The 18068-nt window shown below is 46.7% G+C and overlaps 1 protein-coding gene across 4 annotated transcripts in view; it reads right to left on the bottom strand.

The window, feature by feature from the left end:
- Nucleotides 1-16043, bottom strand: part of Bicc1 (BicC family RNA binding protein 1) — a 236830-nt gene extending 220787 nt beyond the window's left edge. For all 4 annotated transcript variants that reach the window (XM_087597688.1, XM_087597689.1, XM_087597687.1 and 1 more), the window contains exon 1: nucleotides 15646-16043. In XM_087597688.1, coding sequence (XP_087453814.1) covers nucleotides 15646-15841 — 196 coding nt within the window. In that variant the 5' untranslated portion in view covers nucleotides 15842-16043. The remainder of the gene's footprint in view (nucleotides 1-15645) is intronic.
- Nucleotides 16044-18068: the final 2025 nt, after the last annotated feature.

Raw genomic sequence — 18068 nt, 5'->3', positions numbered from 1 at the left:
AATATGCTGCTTGCTTTGATCTTTAGCTTTCTATTCCGTTTCATTTGTTTATGTTCTAGTCTTCCTTGTTTTCTCATCAGCTTCAACTCAGGTAGGTTTTAGCTTTTTGTTGTTTGGTTTGGTTTGGTTTTAGAGTGTGTGTGTGTGTGTGTGTGTGTGTGTGTGTGTGTGTGTGTGTGTGATTGTTGTTTGGTTTTTTTTTTTTTTGGTTTGGTTTTTGTTTTTCTTCTTCCTCTTCTTGCTGCTGATTTCTCAGTCACTCCACTGATCTGGGGTCCACATTTTTCCTCATTCTGGAAATCACTGCCCTGAACCTCCCTCTTGCTGCCTTTCCTGGATCTCAGACATTCCTGGTATATTGATTTTCATTTTTATCTTCCTAGAGATACCTTCTAATCCCCCTCACGGTCTCTCATCTGGAGCACTGGTCCTTCGGGAGGGTTTTGTTCTCTTCCATAAACGTTTGGCCTTTTCCACCTTTCTCAACCTCCTGCTCTCTAGTTTCATTCAACTACAGTCAGAAAGGACAGCCGTTATGACTATAATCTGCTCCACCCTGCTAAGAATGGTTCCCTGGCTTATAACAGAATGCTTGACCCTGGAGAACGTACCTTGCGTACTTCAGAAAACCCTGTTGTGTTGACAGGATTGTGCCTTCTGCAAGTCTATCTGGTGTAACTCATTGATTCCATACAAGAGCACCATTTCCTTGTTCAACCTGGTTACCAAAGGTGAAGTATTGACATCTGTTACTGTCTCGACCCTATTCCCTTTCTGATAGGGTAAGAGTCTGCATTATATAGTCCAGCATCTGGTGAGGTTTATATACCCTCATAGGAGCTATATACTGTACAGAGACAGACAGGCCCTCTTATTATACAATAATGTATGTAGGATATAAATACAATAATATATACTATATAAAAGGATCGTACAGTTCTTTATCTTGGGCAGTCTGGACCAGCACATATGTGGCCACCTTGCTCTCTTCTGTCACCACCACTGAAGAATCTCTTCTTCCTACCCTTCTACTCTCAGTCTCTGGATATCCACTTACATATAAAGTACACTGTCCATCGAGGCCAAGAGTGGGTGTCAGATCCCCTGGGAATGGAGTTACAGATGGTTGTGAGCTGCCAAGTGGGTTCTGCTGAGAGACTTCCAAGAACAGAGCCTGGGTCCCCTGCAAGAGCAGCAAGTGGCTTCTCAGGAGATACTTTCCCACATCCATCATGCTTTATTACTAAGCGCTAGATTCCTGGTGTGATCAAATATGGTTCACACAGATAATGCGACCCCCGGGCTCACCCGCTGATACCAACCATCTTATCGTGGCAATCTTCTTATTTTGGCCACCGTGAGATGGCCAACAATGTTTTCCTGAATTGTAAGTCCCTGGAAACACAATGAAAACTCTTCAGATCTGCAGCAATTCTGTGTTTCATTTTCCCATGTCAGTAAATTTAATCTTAAAACCTCCTGGGAGAGATGGGGGGCGGGAGGCTCAATCAGACGGCCTGCGACACCAACAAGAAAGCCTAAGATAAACCAACACTTGCAGAGGTTGCTAAGAGACAGATCTCTGGCGCTCAGTAGCATGTTCTCAGTGAGCTCTGGGTTTACAGAGAGAACCCATTTCAAAAAGTAAGGTAGCGAATCATGGAGGGACACACCCAATGTAAACCTCGGTAACCTCCATACACTACATGTCTACAAATGCACACGCAAATTTGTATATAACACATGCACACACACGTGGCAGGAGAGGGCTAGACAGACTGACTGCTCTTCTTGAGGACCTGGGTTTGCTCCCAGCACCCATACAGTAGCTGACAATTACCCACAACTCTATGTTTGAGGTGATCCAGAAGCACTCTTCTGGCTTCCATGGGCACAGCACACAGGCAGGCAAAACATTCATATACATAAGACAAAATAAACCCCTTGAAAACTTACTAAGCGAAAGTAGATTTTTAGAAACCCCATACTAAAACCGACATTCCTTTATATGACTGTTTCCACACCACTCGAGCCAAACAAACTTCCTAACTTTTTCAAATTAAGTCATTATAATCAACCAGTTGATAGGAAGAATGGCTCCAGAATTGGCTGTGCCGTAAATATTTCTAACAACAGCAACAGTCACAAGAACGACGAACATGATTTAAAAAGGCCACCTGAGAACAGAGCAGAGCATACATCAGGGGGTCTTCTGTGACACCTGAGGAGAACATCACTGAAACACTTCTGAAAGCGGCTGAGATCTGGCCATACAGATGTTCTCATGCCTCTTAAAGCCAGAATATTAGCCGCCAGACACAACCCCTATCCCAGGAAACCTGATAATTGGATTCACTGGCTAGAGAGAAGGAAACTATGATGAGACCTGCTCCATGGAAGAGATCACTCTCTGCTGTCATGCAACACTGTGTCAAAGCCAACAGATGCCAAGGATGGTTTACTCAATTACTATAGAAAGGCTGACACTGAGCTGTCGTCCGGCCCACAGGATACCGGTGCTGCCAACCTGCCTGCCTGGAGGCCAGGAAAGAGGGCATGTGGTTTGCTCTCTTCTAAGCACTGGATCCTCTACTGTCAAGACACTCCAGCTATCCTCCTGGGAGAGAGGTACACACAGAGGCAAAACCCTACCGACACCACCCTCGGAGCTCACTGAGGGAGAGCCACAGTATCCACTCACCATCCAACTAGACAGAGATTCAAAGGACGGATGGCTCTGCAGCTCGCACTTGCAAAGGCTCAGAATACAGGAGCTGGTAGGTATCCTGAAGGGGTTTCCCACCCAACACCCTGAGAATTTATTTGAAACAAAGTTTCAATGGCAAGAATTAGCGCAAACCTGTATTTGACTGCTGGCGGGCAGGCACCGTACTAAAAGAGGAGGAAGACTCAGCTAGCTAACATAAAAGACGTCTCATCTTTTGGAGTGGATGGATTAGGTCATCTGACCAGGTTTTAAAATTATGTTTATGATAGCCAGGGCGGTGCCTGACTGTAATCCGAGCTCTTGAGAAACCAAGGCAAGAAGACCAAAGGTCCAAAGCCAGCCAGAGCAATGGAAATAAAACAAACTTCAAATCCTATTGAAACGTGGATGTGTGCTAGTCTAACTGCTAGTCTAACTGTACCAACTTACAATTGATTGGGCGTTTTCTAACGAGCTTGACGAATTCTAATTTAACACCAGTCCAGGTGAGATATGTGTAGGAGTTACCCAGCATTCGCCCTCCGAGTTGATTTTGCACGTCCTCATTCAAAAGGCCATTCTCACATCTACGGTCCTCTCGGCCCTCCCTCAGCTGAGCACGGCAGACCACCCTGGGTGCGGATAGCACCTCTGTCTTCTTATAAAACACAGCTGTCACGTATCTCTGGAGGTCAAGCACAAGCCCTGGGTGTAAAGTTCCATCCCATAAGGCTCCGTTAGCCCAAAACGGGACAGTTTTTTCATTCAAATCCACCATGTGTCAGTTACTTTGAATATATGCTCCAGCTATTTCAGAGCACTGGGCTAGATGCTACAGTAAAATAGAAAATGGTTATGAAAAACACAGACCATCCACAGGGCACCAATGGTGAGTCAGCTTTATAAACATCATTGTGTAATCTTCGCCACAGCCCCGAAGAGAGGCGTTATTATCCCCAGTTCACAGAGGAGGGAAAGACAATTTAACCAAAGGCAGCAACGCGGAAGGCAGAGCCTTTTGCTACGTTCCCACTGAGATTCTCAGCCATTCGTGAATCCACTACCAAGATCCCCTGCCTCTTCAGAGGACTCAGAAGGGCTCTCGCACTGCGGGGAGGGCAGCGTTCCATACTGAACTCGGTCGTGCTGCCTCTCCGCCCCACGTGAGAATCTGGACTCTAGAACGACCCTTGAGGATACTGCTGTCCAGAGTCATTCAGAATTCCAGAAAGAAACCAGAGCTTCCAACTTAGTTAATTTACAGGGTTGGTTTGTTTATGGAGGTGTATGTTCAGGCAGCATCCGTGTCTCCTGGGTTGTTCCTGAGGGCTTAGAGCCCTGGGAAACATGCCTCAGACACCGTGAGCACTCAATAAAGGCTGCCGATGCTTTCAAGGTCACCCCCTTTCCTCAATGACCATGTGCCTCGAAATGTAGTCCCCCCGCCAAATTATGTCTGGTGTTTTGGTTTTGGTTTTTAATAAAATTACCCATGTGGGAAAAAAGGAGAGCGTTTTGCTTGTTGTGGTGTGTGTGTGTGTGTGTGTGTGTGTGTGTGTGTGTGTGTCTGTGTGTGTGTCTGTGTGTCTGTGTGCCTCTGTGTGTATGTCTGTGTGTGTCTCTGTGTATGTGTGTCTGTGTGTGTCTGTGTCTGTGTGTCTGTGTGTGTCTGTGTGTATGTATGTGTGTGCATGTCTGTGTGTGTGTCTGTGTGTGTGTCTGTGTGTGTGTCTGTGTGTGTATGTTTGTGTGTGTCTCTGTGTATGTGTGTCTGTGTGTGTCTGTGTGTGTGTGTCTATGTGTGTCTGTGTGTATGTATGTGTGTGCATGTCTGTGTGTGTGTCTGTGTGTGTGTCTGTGTGTGTGTCTGTGTGTGTATGTTTGTGTGTGTGTCTGTGTGTGTATGTGGTGTGTGTGTGTATGGTGTATGTGTCTGTGTGTTTGTCTGTATGTGTGTGTCTGTGTGTGTGTGTCCTGTCTGTGTGTGTGTGTCTGCATCTGTATTGTGTGTTTATGTGTGTGTATGTGTGTCTGTGTGTGTGTATGTATGTGTGTCTGTGCGTGTCTGTGTCTGTGTGTGTCTGTGTATGTATCCTGTCTGTGTGTGTGTCTGTGTCTGTATTGTGTGTGTTTGTGTGTGTCTGTGTGTCTGTGTGTGTGTGTATGTGTGTCTGTGTGTGTATGTATGTGTGTCTCTGTGTGTGTCTGTGTGTGTGTCTGTGTGTGTCTGTGTGTGTCTGTGTGTGTGTCTGTGTGTGTGTCCTGTCTTTGTGTGTGTCTGTGTCTGTATGTGTGTCTGTGTGTGTGTCTGTGTGTATGTGTGTCTGTGTGTATGTGTGTCTGTGTGTGTGTCTGTGTGTGTGTCTGTGTGTCTGTGTGTGTCTCTGTGTGTCTGTGTGTCTGTGTGTGTCTCTGTGTGTCTGTGTGTGTGTCTGTGTGTATGTGTGTCTGTGTCTGTATGTGTCTGTGTATGTGTCTGTGTGTGTCTGTGTGTATCTGTGTCTGTGTGTGCCTGTGTGTGTCTCTGTGTGTCTGTGTGTGTGTTTGTGTGTGTTTGTGTGTGTCTGTGTGTGTCTGTGTGTGTGTGTGTCTGTGTGTGTCTGTGTGTGTGTGTCTGTGTGTGTACATGTGTGGGAGAGGGCACAGGTGTCTACATGCACGCACATAGCCGCCATCCAGCCTCTACTGCCATTCCTCAGGCACCATCTGCTTTAGTTTTCAAGAGCTCTCACTGGTTTGAAGCTCACCAAATGGATGAGGCTAGCTGGCCACTGAGCCCCATAATCCCCCTGCCCCCTTCTCTTGTCACCAGGATTATAAATGCATGCCACCACATCTAGATTTGACGGGTCATGAGGATCAGACTCAGACCCTACAAACAATGGCAGAGCCATTTCCACAACCCAACCACCCCCAAAATGCATTTTTAAAACTATTTTATAAAGGACTTAATAACTATTCTATCAACCCACTTAAAAACACATTTAAAAACTGAATGCGGTCTGAACTGCAATACAGCAATGTAGACAAGCTCGCCCCTTCACCGGAGTGTAAACAACTGTGCGCTCCCCTGCCAAATCTGGCCAACACACACCCTACATAACCCGTACACACTACACTCCTAGATGCAAATTCTCAAGATGATCTTACAAGGAGGCAGAAATGCTAGCCCGGGGTAGCAGGGAACCCAGAAGACAAGACTCTAAAGCCCCTGGAAGCATTTCAGCATCTCTAACCACTTACTCGTGTTTCTCAACCTTAGGTCCTGGGACCACCTACATGAGTCTCAGACTCAATGCTTTCAAGACACGGATCCCTCTGCCCGCCCCCCTGCACCCCGCTCAGACGTGAAGAATCTGGACTCAGAGAAGATGAAAGTTGGCTTTGTAAAACAAACCCCGGATTCTGATGTATACATGTTTTAAGAAATCCTGATTCAAGACATGCTCATCAGATAAGACAGACATTGCTTAAATTTTTCAGTCATAAAAGACAAACAACCGTCACCCCGCACTGGCTCTCCTGCTGCTCCCAACATCTCCCAGCTGTCATCGAAAACAAGCCAGGCTGCCAAGACCATGGGTTCCAGAGGCAGGTAGCCTGCAAACCTGCTTCTCTTCTTCCTAACCTCAAAAGTTTTCTGGAAAACTATTTTTGAAACATTGCTCAAAAGCATTAGAATGGCCAAGTGTGTGGCACATGCCTGTAATCCCAGTCCTTGAGAGGCTGAGACAGGAGGATGGTAAGTATGAGGCCAGCCTGGGTTCATAGTGAAAGCCCATCAGAACAAAAGGGAGAGACTTCCGGGGGTGGGGGGACCAAAAGACCCATTGTACTATGTCCCAAATTTCACTAATAAGATTCCTTTCCCTACTGGAATAATGGAGGGGATTCACACAGGTTTTTAGGAGGGTGTGTCTGGAGGTCAACACTCATGGATACTGTACCTTCATTCCTGCTCACCTCTCACGGCATGGATTCACGCACAGCATCTCTAACCCTCGATAGTCTGTCCCCATTTTAAAGATGACACCAAGTCTGAAAGAAGTAATTCACTTGTCCCAGGCCACACAGCTTATGAGCACAGAGCCACCAGCTGAGGCCTGGTGAATGGCTAGAACTTAATTAGGATCTACTGTGGGCCCAGCTAAGACATTCTATACTGAGACATTGCAACAAAGTTAGTCAAGGGAACAACAGGGACCTTTGAAGGTATGTCTGTCCTTCAAGAACCTCAGAGAGAGCGAACGGGGTGGCGGTGGCGGTGACGCATGCCTTTAATCCCAGTGCTTGGGAGGCAGATCTCTGTGAGTCTGAGGCTAGCCTGGTCTATACAGTGAGTTCCAGGACAGCCATGGCTACACAGAGAAACCCTGTCTTGAAAAACCAAAGGGAGGCTGGAGAGATGGCTCAGTGGCTAAGAGCACCAACTGCTCTTCCAGAGGTCCTGAGTTCAAATCCCAGCAACCACATGTGGCTCACAACCATCTGTAATGGGATCCGATGCCCTCTTCTGGTGTGTCTGAAGACAGCTACAGTGTACTCATATACAAAATAAATAAATAAATCTTTAAAAGAAAAGAAAAGAAAAAGAAAAACCAAAGGGGGTGTAGAGGGGAGAGGGGAAGAGAGCGGAGGGGGAGGGAGAGAGAGAGAGAATCTCAAAAGGAAAAACACCAGTGATAAAATTCAAGGGGTGAGGGGAGATGGTCTTACTGTGATTTAATTCACACAGGGCAGGAGCCATAGTTAACTTAGGTCCATCTGCTTCCCAGTGACACAGAAGGAACTCCATGTGGTTTTAAAAATATATGATGTACGGACATATGTCTTCAAGACCAGGAAAAAGCTCCCACGATACAATCACTACTGACTGACAAATTTTAGAGCCAGTGACAGAGTTTATGTGTTCATTTTGCATACCTGTCTATAATCCTCAAATATTCTATAACTTTTTATTTGCTTTTTAATTCAAGGGATAAATCCAGTGAGTAGTTTTCAAATCCTGTCGTTTAGTACCTCCTTATAGAGGAAGGGTCACTGGGCTCCAGATCAACTCAGTGTACAGAGTTATGTGGGGTGTCTTCTCCATACCAGACGCGCGCACATACACACACACACACACACACTCACACACACACACACACACACACACACACACACACACACACCTACTACTTGGTTAGAATGTGAATGCTGTCCATTCAGGATTCAGTCTCATGAACTGGAACGGAATGTAATACTTACCACAAATAAGTGTGATCAGAGTCCACAGTTATTGGTGCATTAGTAGGTAGGAAAAGGTTGTGTAAACAGGACTGAGGAATGGCTATGCAACTATAAGGAGCAGAGTTTGAATTCCCCCTATGCATATTGCATATGCACATACACACACATACATACACACATTCACATACATATACACACATACACATACCTACACATGCATATACATACACAAACATATGCATACACATGCATACACACATATGCATACACATGCATACACACATATGCACACACATACATACACATTCATGCATACACACACATATACACACATGCACACACATACATACACTACACACATACACACATATACACACATGCACACACATAGATACACACACATGCACAGCATACATATACACATACACACATACACACACTACACACATATACGTGTGCACACATCATGAATAAATGTAATGTTAAAGTTTAAAACAGAATACTGTAAAGATGTGTAAGTGTGCAGTGTACTCAGAGCATTTCTCCTGGCAGTTTTGCACATCTTGGAGCTTGTGCTATATGCTAATACTAAAGGCACTTACAGCTCACAGGTAAGCTCACTTGCTACGCATCCACACCCACTGCCAAAGTCTTCAAGAATTAGTCTGAGAACCGTGTTTCGCCTCCTACACGTCACTAAGTATTTAGTCAAAAGAGATGTTCCCCCTTATCTGATGCATCCTTAGTGGAGAAACCTATTAAAATAAACGCCACAAATCAGGTGCGCCAACTGGCACAGTGTATTAGCCAATGCTTCAAACTGCAAACAACGGCACACGCAGGATGCTCGCCCTATCGCACTAGCTCAGAGCGAGGTCAAGATGGACGCTTCGTAGGTCGGACTCTGCTAGACTGACCAGTTTACAAGAGGAGGAAGGGAGGGGAGAAGAGCTATCTTCCAAAAGAAGGGGCATGGCTGGAAGGAAAAAAAGGACACAAAATACAGCCATGCAAGGCAAAATGGGTATTTGTATTACCATGTCATTTTTTATCACTAAGAAAAACATAAGGGGCTGGAGAGATGGCTCAGTGGTTAAGAGCACTGACTGCTCTTCCTGAGATCCTGAGTTCAAATCCCAGCAACCACATGGTGGCTCACAGCCATCTGTAATGAGATCTGATACCCTCTTCTGGTGTGTCTGAAGACACTTATAGTGTACTTATACATAAAATAAATAAATAAATATTTAAAAAATAAAAACTTAAGGAAAAATGGTGGCCACACAGAGGCCATACAGTGTTTCAGGGACAGGGGACACTTATGGAGGGGTTGTGTCCACAGCATCTGCAAAAGGTAGGTCTACGGTACTATGGAAGAGCCGCGAACAGGACTCAGGAGCCCTGGGTCATCCAGTTGAAGGAGCAGGAGGAAGTGGCCATCTCTAGGAGAAACAGGCATCTTCCCTGTGTGATGCTTGTTTATGCCTGCATTGCTCCGAGAGCATTGTCAAGTACTCCAGGCTCAGGGTTACAAACACTGCCCCAAACCCTGCAACACAGGTAACCTTGGCTCCTGCCAGGTTTGGTCTCTGTTTTGCCCACAGTCAAGAAACTTGAATCAAATGATTCCGTGTCCCCTCTGAAACCAGGCTTGCCTACTTAACTTCACTCACAGAGGGTGGGAAAGAAGCCACATTCCCCAAGACTCCTGAAGAAACGGTGGCCCGAGGACACGTGGGTGAACTTTCAGGAGTCTATATCCTTCGCCACACATAAAGGTGGAACTTTGCCTGGATAAATCTCAGATGTAGCTGTTACAGGCTGATACTTGCGACCATAGCACAGGAAACAAAACTGAGGCCCTAGGTTGACCTATTGACGCTCCACAGAAAGATGCCGAGCTCGTCATCTTCTGAGGCCTGGACCACATAACCCTGCCTCGTGCAAACCAATGTTTGATTTTTCTGGGATTTTTTCCCCCTTCTTGGCTGCCGCCAAATACATTCCTACGTACAAAAGTCATTGATAGAAAGAACTCTCCAACCGTGCTTGAATGTATTAATGATCAACCTGACCAGAAACCCCTACAGCTTCACAGAGATAAGACTCACTGAGAATGTGCACATTAATGAGAATGTTTTCCCTATGCCCTTCGGGAAAGGGGGGCGTCTTCTCAGGCCTCTTAAGGTGGCTAAGACCGACCCCAGCCCAGGATGGTCTGAGCAATACACCTGGTTACTTCACTGCAAGCTACAGGACCTCTGAATTGACAACATTAGGCTGCAAGGTAACATTAGCCTTGCGTTCTGCTCTCTGAATTACAGTAATCCTAACATCATTTGTTCAAGAAAGAGTTTCGCTACAAAATAAATCAAGTACTACACACACACACACACACACACACACACACACACACACAAACACACACAAGATTCACACGCTTGCTTGTTTCTTTGCTTTTTTTAAAAAGACCTAGCAATGTGCTTGATGTCTTTTGAATTTTTGCCTGCACATATATATACATATATATACATATATATGCGAAACACATGCATGCAGTACCCACAGAGGCCAGAGGAGGGCATCAGATCACCTGGAAATGGAAGTTGACGAGCAACGGGTGCTAGGAACTGAACGTAGGTATTCGGCAAGAGCAGCAAGCGCTCTTAACTGCTGAGCCATCTCTCCAGACTCTGTGTTTTGAACTTTCTCAGTCGCAGGGAACAGTGATGCTGCTGTCACTACACTGGCATCTCCAAGTGCCATGTGCCCTGCCCTGGGACAGCATTTTACACACGACTCAGTCTGCGCTTACAGCTCCCTTTAATGAAATAAATTTTTTTTAAAGATTTGCTTTAACTCTATTCATGGCTCTATGGAAGTATATGACTGGAGAGGCCAGAGAAGGCATCGGAACCCCTAGATCTGGGGTTGCCTCACAAGGGCAACTATTAACCTCTGCACTTCCTCTCTCCCTCCCCCATCTCTGCCTCTCTCCAGCCCTCTAAGATGGGACCACTGCTCCCCTTCGGCATAGATGAGTAAACGGGCATCTTTTTTGCTGAGCAAATACACCCCCAGGCACAGTATTTTCTTGTAAAAATGTCCTTCCCACATGGTGATGAGAGAGGCTAAAGGACAGAGAGTTGCTAACAGAAGAAGTGCTAAGAGTCCTTTAGGAAGTACCAGGTGCACGGGGAGCCTTTCACAGAACGGAAAGTACACAAAGCAAGAAGGCTCACACACCTCAAGAGACTAGAAAGACCTCTGCTTCCCTCCTCCCATCTATAAGAGATCTACTCAGCCATACACGCCACCTACTGAAGGTAAAGCTACCAGGGAACCAACAATAATCATATCAAATAGCTAGTGGGTCCATCCATGATATTTATTCTTTAATAAAACTGAACTTTCGTTCTTATTATATGAATACATACGCTATATATTGTGGCTTAAAATGAATATTGTTGCTAAAACTGAACCAGTTAGCATTTTCTATGCAGCCGGCGCTAAATGCTTTTAAGATATATATTTTTTTAATTTATGTATAGGTCTGTGTGAGTATTTATTACCTGTGGTCATAGTATCCACAAAGACCAGAAGGATGCTGGTTCCTTGAAGCTGAAGTTACAAGCAATTGGGAGCTGCCAGATGCGGGTGGTGGATACAGAACTGAGATCCTCTGTAAGAGCAGCAAGTTCTCTTGACCACTGGGCAATCTCTCCAGCCTCCACTGTGATACTTTATATGCACCTTTTCTCTCCTAATTGTTACAACCACTTCAAGGTTACAAAACTGCCACCAACACTCTTTTTTTTTTTAGAAAAGATAGCATCAGGTAACATAATGCCAACATACAAATCTTGATCCTGCCCAAAGCCCTATGTTCATACCCACTGTCCTTCATAAAGCTATTTGGTTTCTTAGCACTTGCTAGCTTTTATGAAGCACTAGCTAGAAAGCTCTGCTCACTTAAATGTTCCTCACATCCGGAACTTCCACATCTTCTACTATTTTTGCTTTGTATTTCTTCCACCTCCACAACAATATCTAAGAAAGGACAATCAGTCACGAAACCATAAGGTAATGTTTCTGAGGTAGAGCCAAGGAACACTTGCTTCTCACAGAGCTAGCCTGCACTCGTAGCCAGTCCTCCTGCTCAGACAGAATGGGATCCCAATTTGCTCCAGCGCTGTGGTTTCTGAAGTCTTCCCCATCCTAGAGGTAAAGCTCACTGGTTGTCAATCACCTTTATAAGCTACACACACACACATGCATACACACACACATACACACATACACACACATGCATTCACACACATACACATATGCACACACATACACACATGCATATATACACACATACACACATACATACACATACACACATATGCATACACACATATACACACATGCATACACATATGCACACACATGCACACATGCACACACATATGCACACACACACACACACACACACACACACGTTCCTTTACTTCTCTGCTGAAATAGCTTAGGACTCAACCTTGAAAGTGTTTATGCTTCTACACTGCCTATGGGGAATTCTCATTCTGCGTTGAACACGTGTTTTGTAATTACAAAAAACGAAGTACTCATACAGGGACCCCATCTTTGATGCTGTTCCCTGGCAAGAACCACCACCATATCCTAGATACACTAAACCACTCCCCATCTTTCATAGCAACCCCTCCTTTTCACAGAGTAGAATTCATTTAACTGATTGACGTGAATCAACACCATGACTCCTAGTGGAGTCTATCAAAATGCTGAGGGCTAGTTATGAAAGAAATACAACATGATCATTTCTTCCCACTAAAAAATGTGGGGCATGGCATGCATTTAAGGCCGAGCCTGCCCATGAAAAATCTAAACTCAAAAGTAAATTCCCATGCCAAAAAAAAAAAAATTACTGACCAACAAGATCGATAATTATCATCAAGATACCAACAAAAATGCCAGACATTCTTTATGGCTATTTCAAAGTAGTTTTTTTTTTTTTAAGGAAGAAAAAAACTAGTAATTTTCCCTATATTTTGGTCTAGTGGTTTTTATGTATATCAATTAGACTCCGTGATCATGCAAGAATGGTATTTTATTTCTTTGACTACGACCCTACTGCTCATTTTAACCTCAGTGAATTTTTTGTCCATTACATAGAAGACTCTCTCCACTAATAAAAATGCGACCTATTAAAGATTAACTTGCCCCCAGGACAGTCTCTCTAAAAACAAATTCCAAACATTATAATCGACAATTTACACTCTGAAGGCTGGAAGACCAACAACCTTACTTAGCCTGGTTTAAAATGGAAAATCCCATATACTTTTAAAGGCTATTGTGAAAAGAAAAAAATGTAAATCACAAATTCACCCTAACCAGAAATACAAACAAATGTAACCTCTCCCTCCTTGACCCTCTCCATGGGAGAAGTTTCCACCTAAAAATACCTAAATTTTTCTTTGACCAGATATCAGTTTTTATCTATTTTGCTTTTGCAACTCCGAACATGCAAATGATTTCTGCTTCCCAACCATCTGTCAATATATGTCGGACATTACAAACTGCGGAATGTACTTGACATGAGCTGGACCCAGACAGTAACACTGCATTGTGAAGCTCTCAGTATTTACCAACACTATAACAAGTCTTGACCCTTAGGCATCAAATGCTTCCCTTCCACAAAAAACTACAGAGGTTCTTTTAAAAAAAAGGGGGGGGCGGGGAACTGAGGGCAGAGGGAAGCCTGGGAGCTTGCCCAAGGTCCCACAGAGATTTGAACGCAAGTCTGAGCAACTCTAGAGGTCACACCCACTACAGCATAAAGCAAATAAACACAAGATCGCCCTTGGTTCACAAATGTGGTGATTCTATGGGGTCTATGTGGGTGGGGAAGAGTAAAAAGTTACCATGGTACACCGTGCGCTCCCTGGGTTCTATACTCTGTGACGTCAGGGCTTACTTTGCCAACCAGGTAATGTTAAGTAACTCTGGAAAATGACTCAAAGAACTTTCCAACCACTAAGTGGTTAACTCATTATGTATATGTCGATATAGGCTCGCTATAGGCTCACTGCTAAACATGGTTCACATTTTCTGAACTTTCTACCCATATGTCACTGAATCCAAAATGGAAAGTCACTGAAAAAGAAAACCCCAAGGAGAACTCGGATTTTACAAGTGAACTGCCAGCAACTGACCCACCGCGGTATTTGTGTAGGGTATCCCTGAAGGATGCTACCATGGTGTTCTTCGGAGGGAGTAATCGCTCAGTCTGTTTCCAACGCAAGGAAGTTGGAAAGTGGCTGGGATCTTGAGGTTCGCTACAATCTTAACAATCCTTCTGCAACGTAATTGTAACATTTTTGTTTGTAAGCCCCAAACTAGGCAGACTTGTGGAACTAATAAGAAGGCATCGCAGATGAAAATTCCTGAAATGTAAGCCGGCTTCAATTTTCAGATCCATTGCTTTCCTACAAAGTTACATAATTTCAGGGAAAACGAGCCCAAGACATGACATTTGGGATGTTTATCAATACAAACAAGCAACAAAGGAGAGGAGTTCTCAGGCCTTCCAGAAACGCCTGCCAAGCCCTCCTGATACTTCTCTCCACCAAGTTATTGTTTAGGAAAACATGTTGTTCTCTCTTAAAATAACCCTCTTAATTGTTCTGAAAAGCCACTTCATTTCCAGGGAGGAATAACTCGCTCCCATACTGCGATACATTGACAGATAAAGTCAAAATAAGTCACACAGACAGCCATAAAAGCGAGTCTGTAGACCTCCAAGCTTTCAGAGCTGAGGGATGAGAGCTACTGAATCTTCACCGCTCTCCCTTGCTGGGAGCAGGGGCCACGAGTCTTAAAACTAACGCTCGTTCCAGCTACCTCATCTCTGCCTTGGGACGTGGGAGGTGAGCCACACAGGTAGGATGCTAATGAACACTTTCAAAGGTCAAAATGACCTTGGACTTGTTACCACTCGCTCTAATCCTAACGCAATAAATCAGAATTTGCTTCCGATCCAGTGTGGAGAAAGTTTTTTTTTCTTCCTGGGAAAGTCCCAGAAACTCTTATAAAAGAGTTTAAAAAATGAAAAATGAAAAAAAAAAAAGCCCAAATTATGAAAGTCAAGTCAGACTCCCACAGCTGCAAGGGAGAAGTTTATGAACTGAACGTAACTCAAGATGTCTTTTAGGAGCCCGGCTGCCCTGACACATGCTCCCCTCACACTGCCAGGACACAGATCCCCACGCCTGGGTGACTTGCTCCAGCCCAAGACTCCGGCGTGGGGGCGGGGGCTCCCAGTTGAAGCCTTGACATCTGCAGCGTTTTTTCCAGGCGACCAGAGCAGGCCCTAGCTGGAGGAAGCGGATACTGACGAGGGGAGGGAAAAGACGCCGCAGGGGTGGCCCGGACTCCCGGCTGCGGGCTGCGGGCTGCGGGAAGCCGGGCAGAGTCCCGCACACTGGGCGGTCCCAGAGCAGGAGGCTGCTACGGCCCAGATGTCCCAGCTGCAGCTGGCACCGCCTCGGTCCTAATGGCAACTTCGGGGAGGCACCATAAACTCGGGCCTCCAGTTCCTCCGATCCGGGGGAGCTGGCAAAGTTGGGGGGGGGTGTCCCGTGGGCGGACTGGGCGACGATCCCGTGACTGCCTTGAGAGAAGATCGGGAGCAGGGGCATGCCTACCTTGGAGCATGGCCTCGAGTTTCTTCCTGTCCACGCGGAAGCGCTCCTCGCTCCACTCGGGGCTGTGCAGGAGGGGCGCCGCGGCCACCAGATCGTCCTCGGAGCCGGCCACCGGCGAGTCGGTGCTGCGCTCGCTGTTGGAGCCCGGGTCCGACTGCGCCGCCGCCAGGTAGCCCGGCTCGCCCTGCGCGGCCATGGTGCGAGCGGCGCTCGGGCTGCCGCCGCCCCGGCCCAGGCCGATGTGGCTCGGCGCGCCGCAGCGCTAGCTCGTGCCCCCGCCGCCTCCGTGGCCGCGGGAAGCCCTGCGCATCACCGCCTCGGGCGCCGCCCCCCGCCCCGCCGCGCCGATCCGCTGCGCCCCGGCCCCCGCCCGCCCGCAGCGCCCGCTCCGAGCGCACAGAGCAGCCCGCGCCTCCGGCCGCCGCCAGCCCCGCCGCCGCCTCGCGCGCTCATTGGCCGGCCCGGCCCACGGGGAGCGGCGGGCGGGAGCGGCCAGCCTGCGCCCTCTCACACGCACCACGTCCACACGCCGCGCGGCACCGCCCGGAATGCCTGACCCATCGCGTGGACCCTCGGGCTCCCGGACACCCCAGTCAAGTTCGAACCCAGAGCTGCTGGGGTGGCCGCCAGGCGCCCTCGTCACTTACTGCCACTTTTCTGTACCTTTGATGGAAACTCCATCAAAACTCACAAACTCTGATGGAGACTCAATCAAAGATTCAACACCCGCCAGGCACACAAGTTTCATTGTCCACACCCGTGTCCCTAACTACCACTTTTCTGTCCCTACGCCCGGATTCCGTCCCTCTCCATACTCAGAATACTCCAAACTTAGACCAGGTTCAAGCACAGCGTGGTCTCAAAGTGCTCAAAGGGTTCACTCCTATTACAGACCCTCAGGACACCCGGAGTCTGTCCCATAAGTCTGAATGAGAACAGAGAATTATAAAAAGCAAAGAGATCTGGAGGGCAGGGCAGGCAGGATTGACGACCAACCTTTGCAGACCTTAGAGTAGACCTGACTCTAACGGTTACAATCCAAAGTCACCTTTGCCTCGCCAAGGTGAGCAACACAAGCAGGCCTCTACCGAGCCTTTGTGACTTTCAAGGAAGAGACGGAGATGGGCGAATGTGCCCTTCTCTGGCTTTAATTTCTGGCCTTGATTCAACAAGACACCGAAGCATCTATCCCTGTCCGAGATCATAGAGATGGCTAGCTCATTCTCTGGGGACAGGCTGGGGGCTCCTCTCTGTCCTAGGCAGCCCGTAGATGAAAGCCTCGTAATTTCTGATGCTGACTTCCTGCCAGCCCACACACCAGCACCATTGCTCTCAAAGTGGAGCATGGAGCTCAGAGGACGAGGTCTTGCTGTGAGCTTGGGACACTCCTCCCCATGCCCCACAGACCCACACCGCCTTTCACTGAATGACCAAACGCACAAGAATATCTGTTCATCTTGAGAGGAAGATAATGATAATTACAACAGAAAAGCAGTGTCCGGCGGAGGGAAGAAGTAGGTTTATGAGTGGGGCGAGCCATAGGTTCACCGGGGGGCCATAGATAATTTAAACAGTGTGTTTAAATCAAAACTCTTACAGGGGGCTGGAGAGGTGACTCAACCTAAGCGAACTGGCTGTGAAGCCGGACAATCTGAGTTAGCCCCTGAGGCCCCACGTGGTGGAAAGAGAGGCCAACCCGGGCAGGTTGTCCTTTGACCATCCAAAAAGCAATTTGGAATACACTCTCACACACATACACGAATAGATAATAAAATGGGACTTTTAAGAATCTCCAGCTGGAGAAATGGCACCGCAGTTAGAGAGTTCTCGGTACTTTCCCGGGGAACCAGAGTTCCATTCCCAGCACCCACCTTGCATGGCTCACAACTGCCTGCAAGTCCAGCTCAGTGGTATCTGGTGCCCTCTTCTGGCTTCTTCTGTCACCTGCATTTGAGGACATGTACATACACGCATTCACACACATTCACACACACACACACACGCCATAGATAGATAGATAGATAGATAGATAGATAGATAGATAGATAGATAGATAGATAGATAGACAGACAGACAGACAGACAGACAGACAGACAGACAGACAGACAAATGTGATTTTTTTTTTTTGGTTCTTTTTTTCGGAGCTGGGGACCGAACCCAGGGCCTTGCGCTTCCTAGGCAAGCGCTCTACCACTGAGCTAAATCCCCAACCCCAATAAATGTGATTTTTAAATTCTTCCAGGATCAGCACTTACTTGGCTGAGCTGGAACATGGATATAATTCACAGATGAGGAGTCGTGTAGAAGCAGCTCAAACGGGGTGGCGCACACCTTTAATCCCAGCACTCGGAAGGCAGAGGCAGATGGATCTCTGTGACTCTGAGGCCAGCCTGGTCTACAGAGAGAGTTCCGTGACATCCAGG

The sequence above is a fragment of the Rattus norvegicus genome, chromosome 20 (genome assembly GCF_021556685.1).
Source record: "Rattus norvegicus strain SHRSP/BbbUtx chromosome 20, alternate assembly SHRSP_T2T, whole genome shotgun sequence".
Lineage (NCBI taxonomy): Eukaryota > Metazoa > Chordata > Mammalia > Rodentia > Muridae > Rattus > Rattus norvegicus.
The sequence above is the reverse complement of the archived record's forward strand: the minus strand, read 5'-3'. Positions and strand labels throughout refer to the sequence as shown.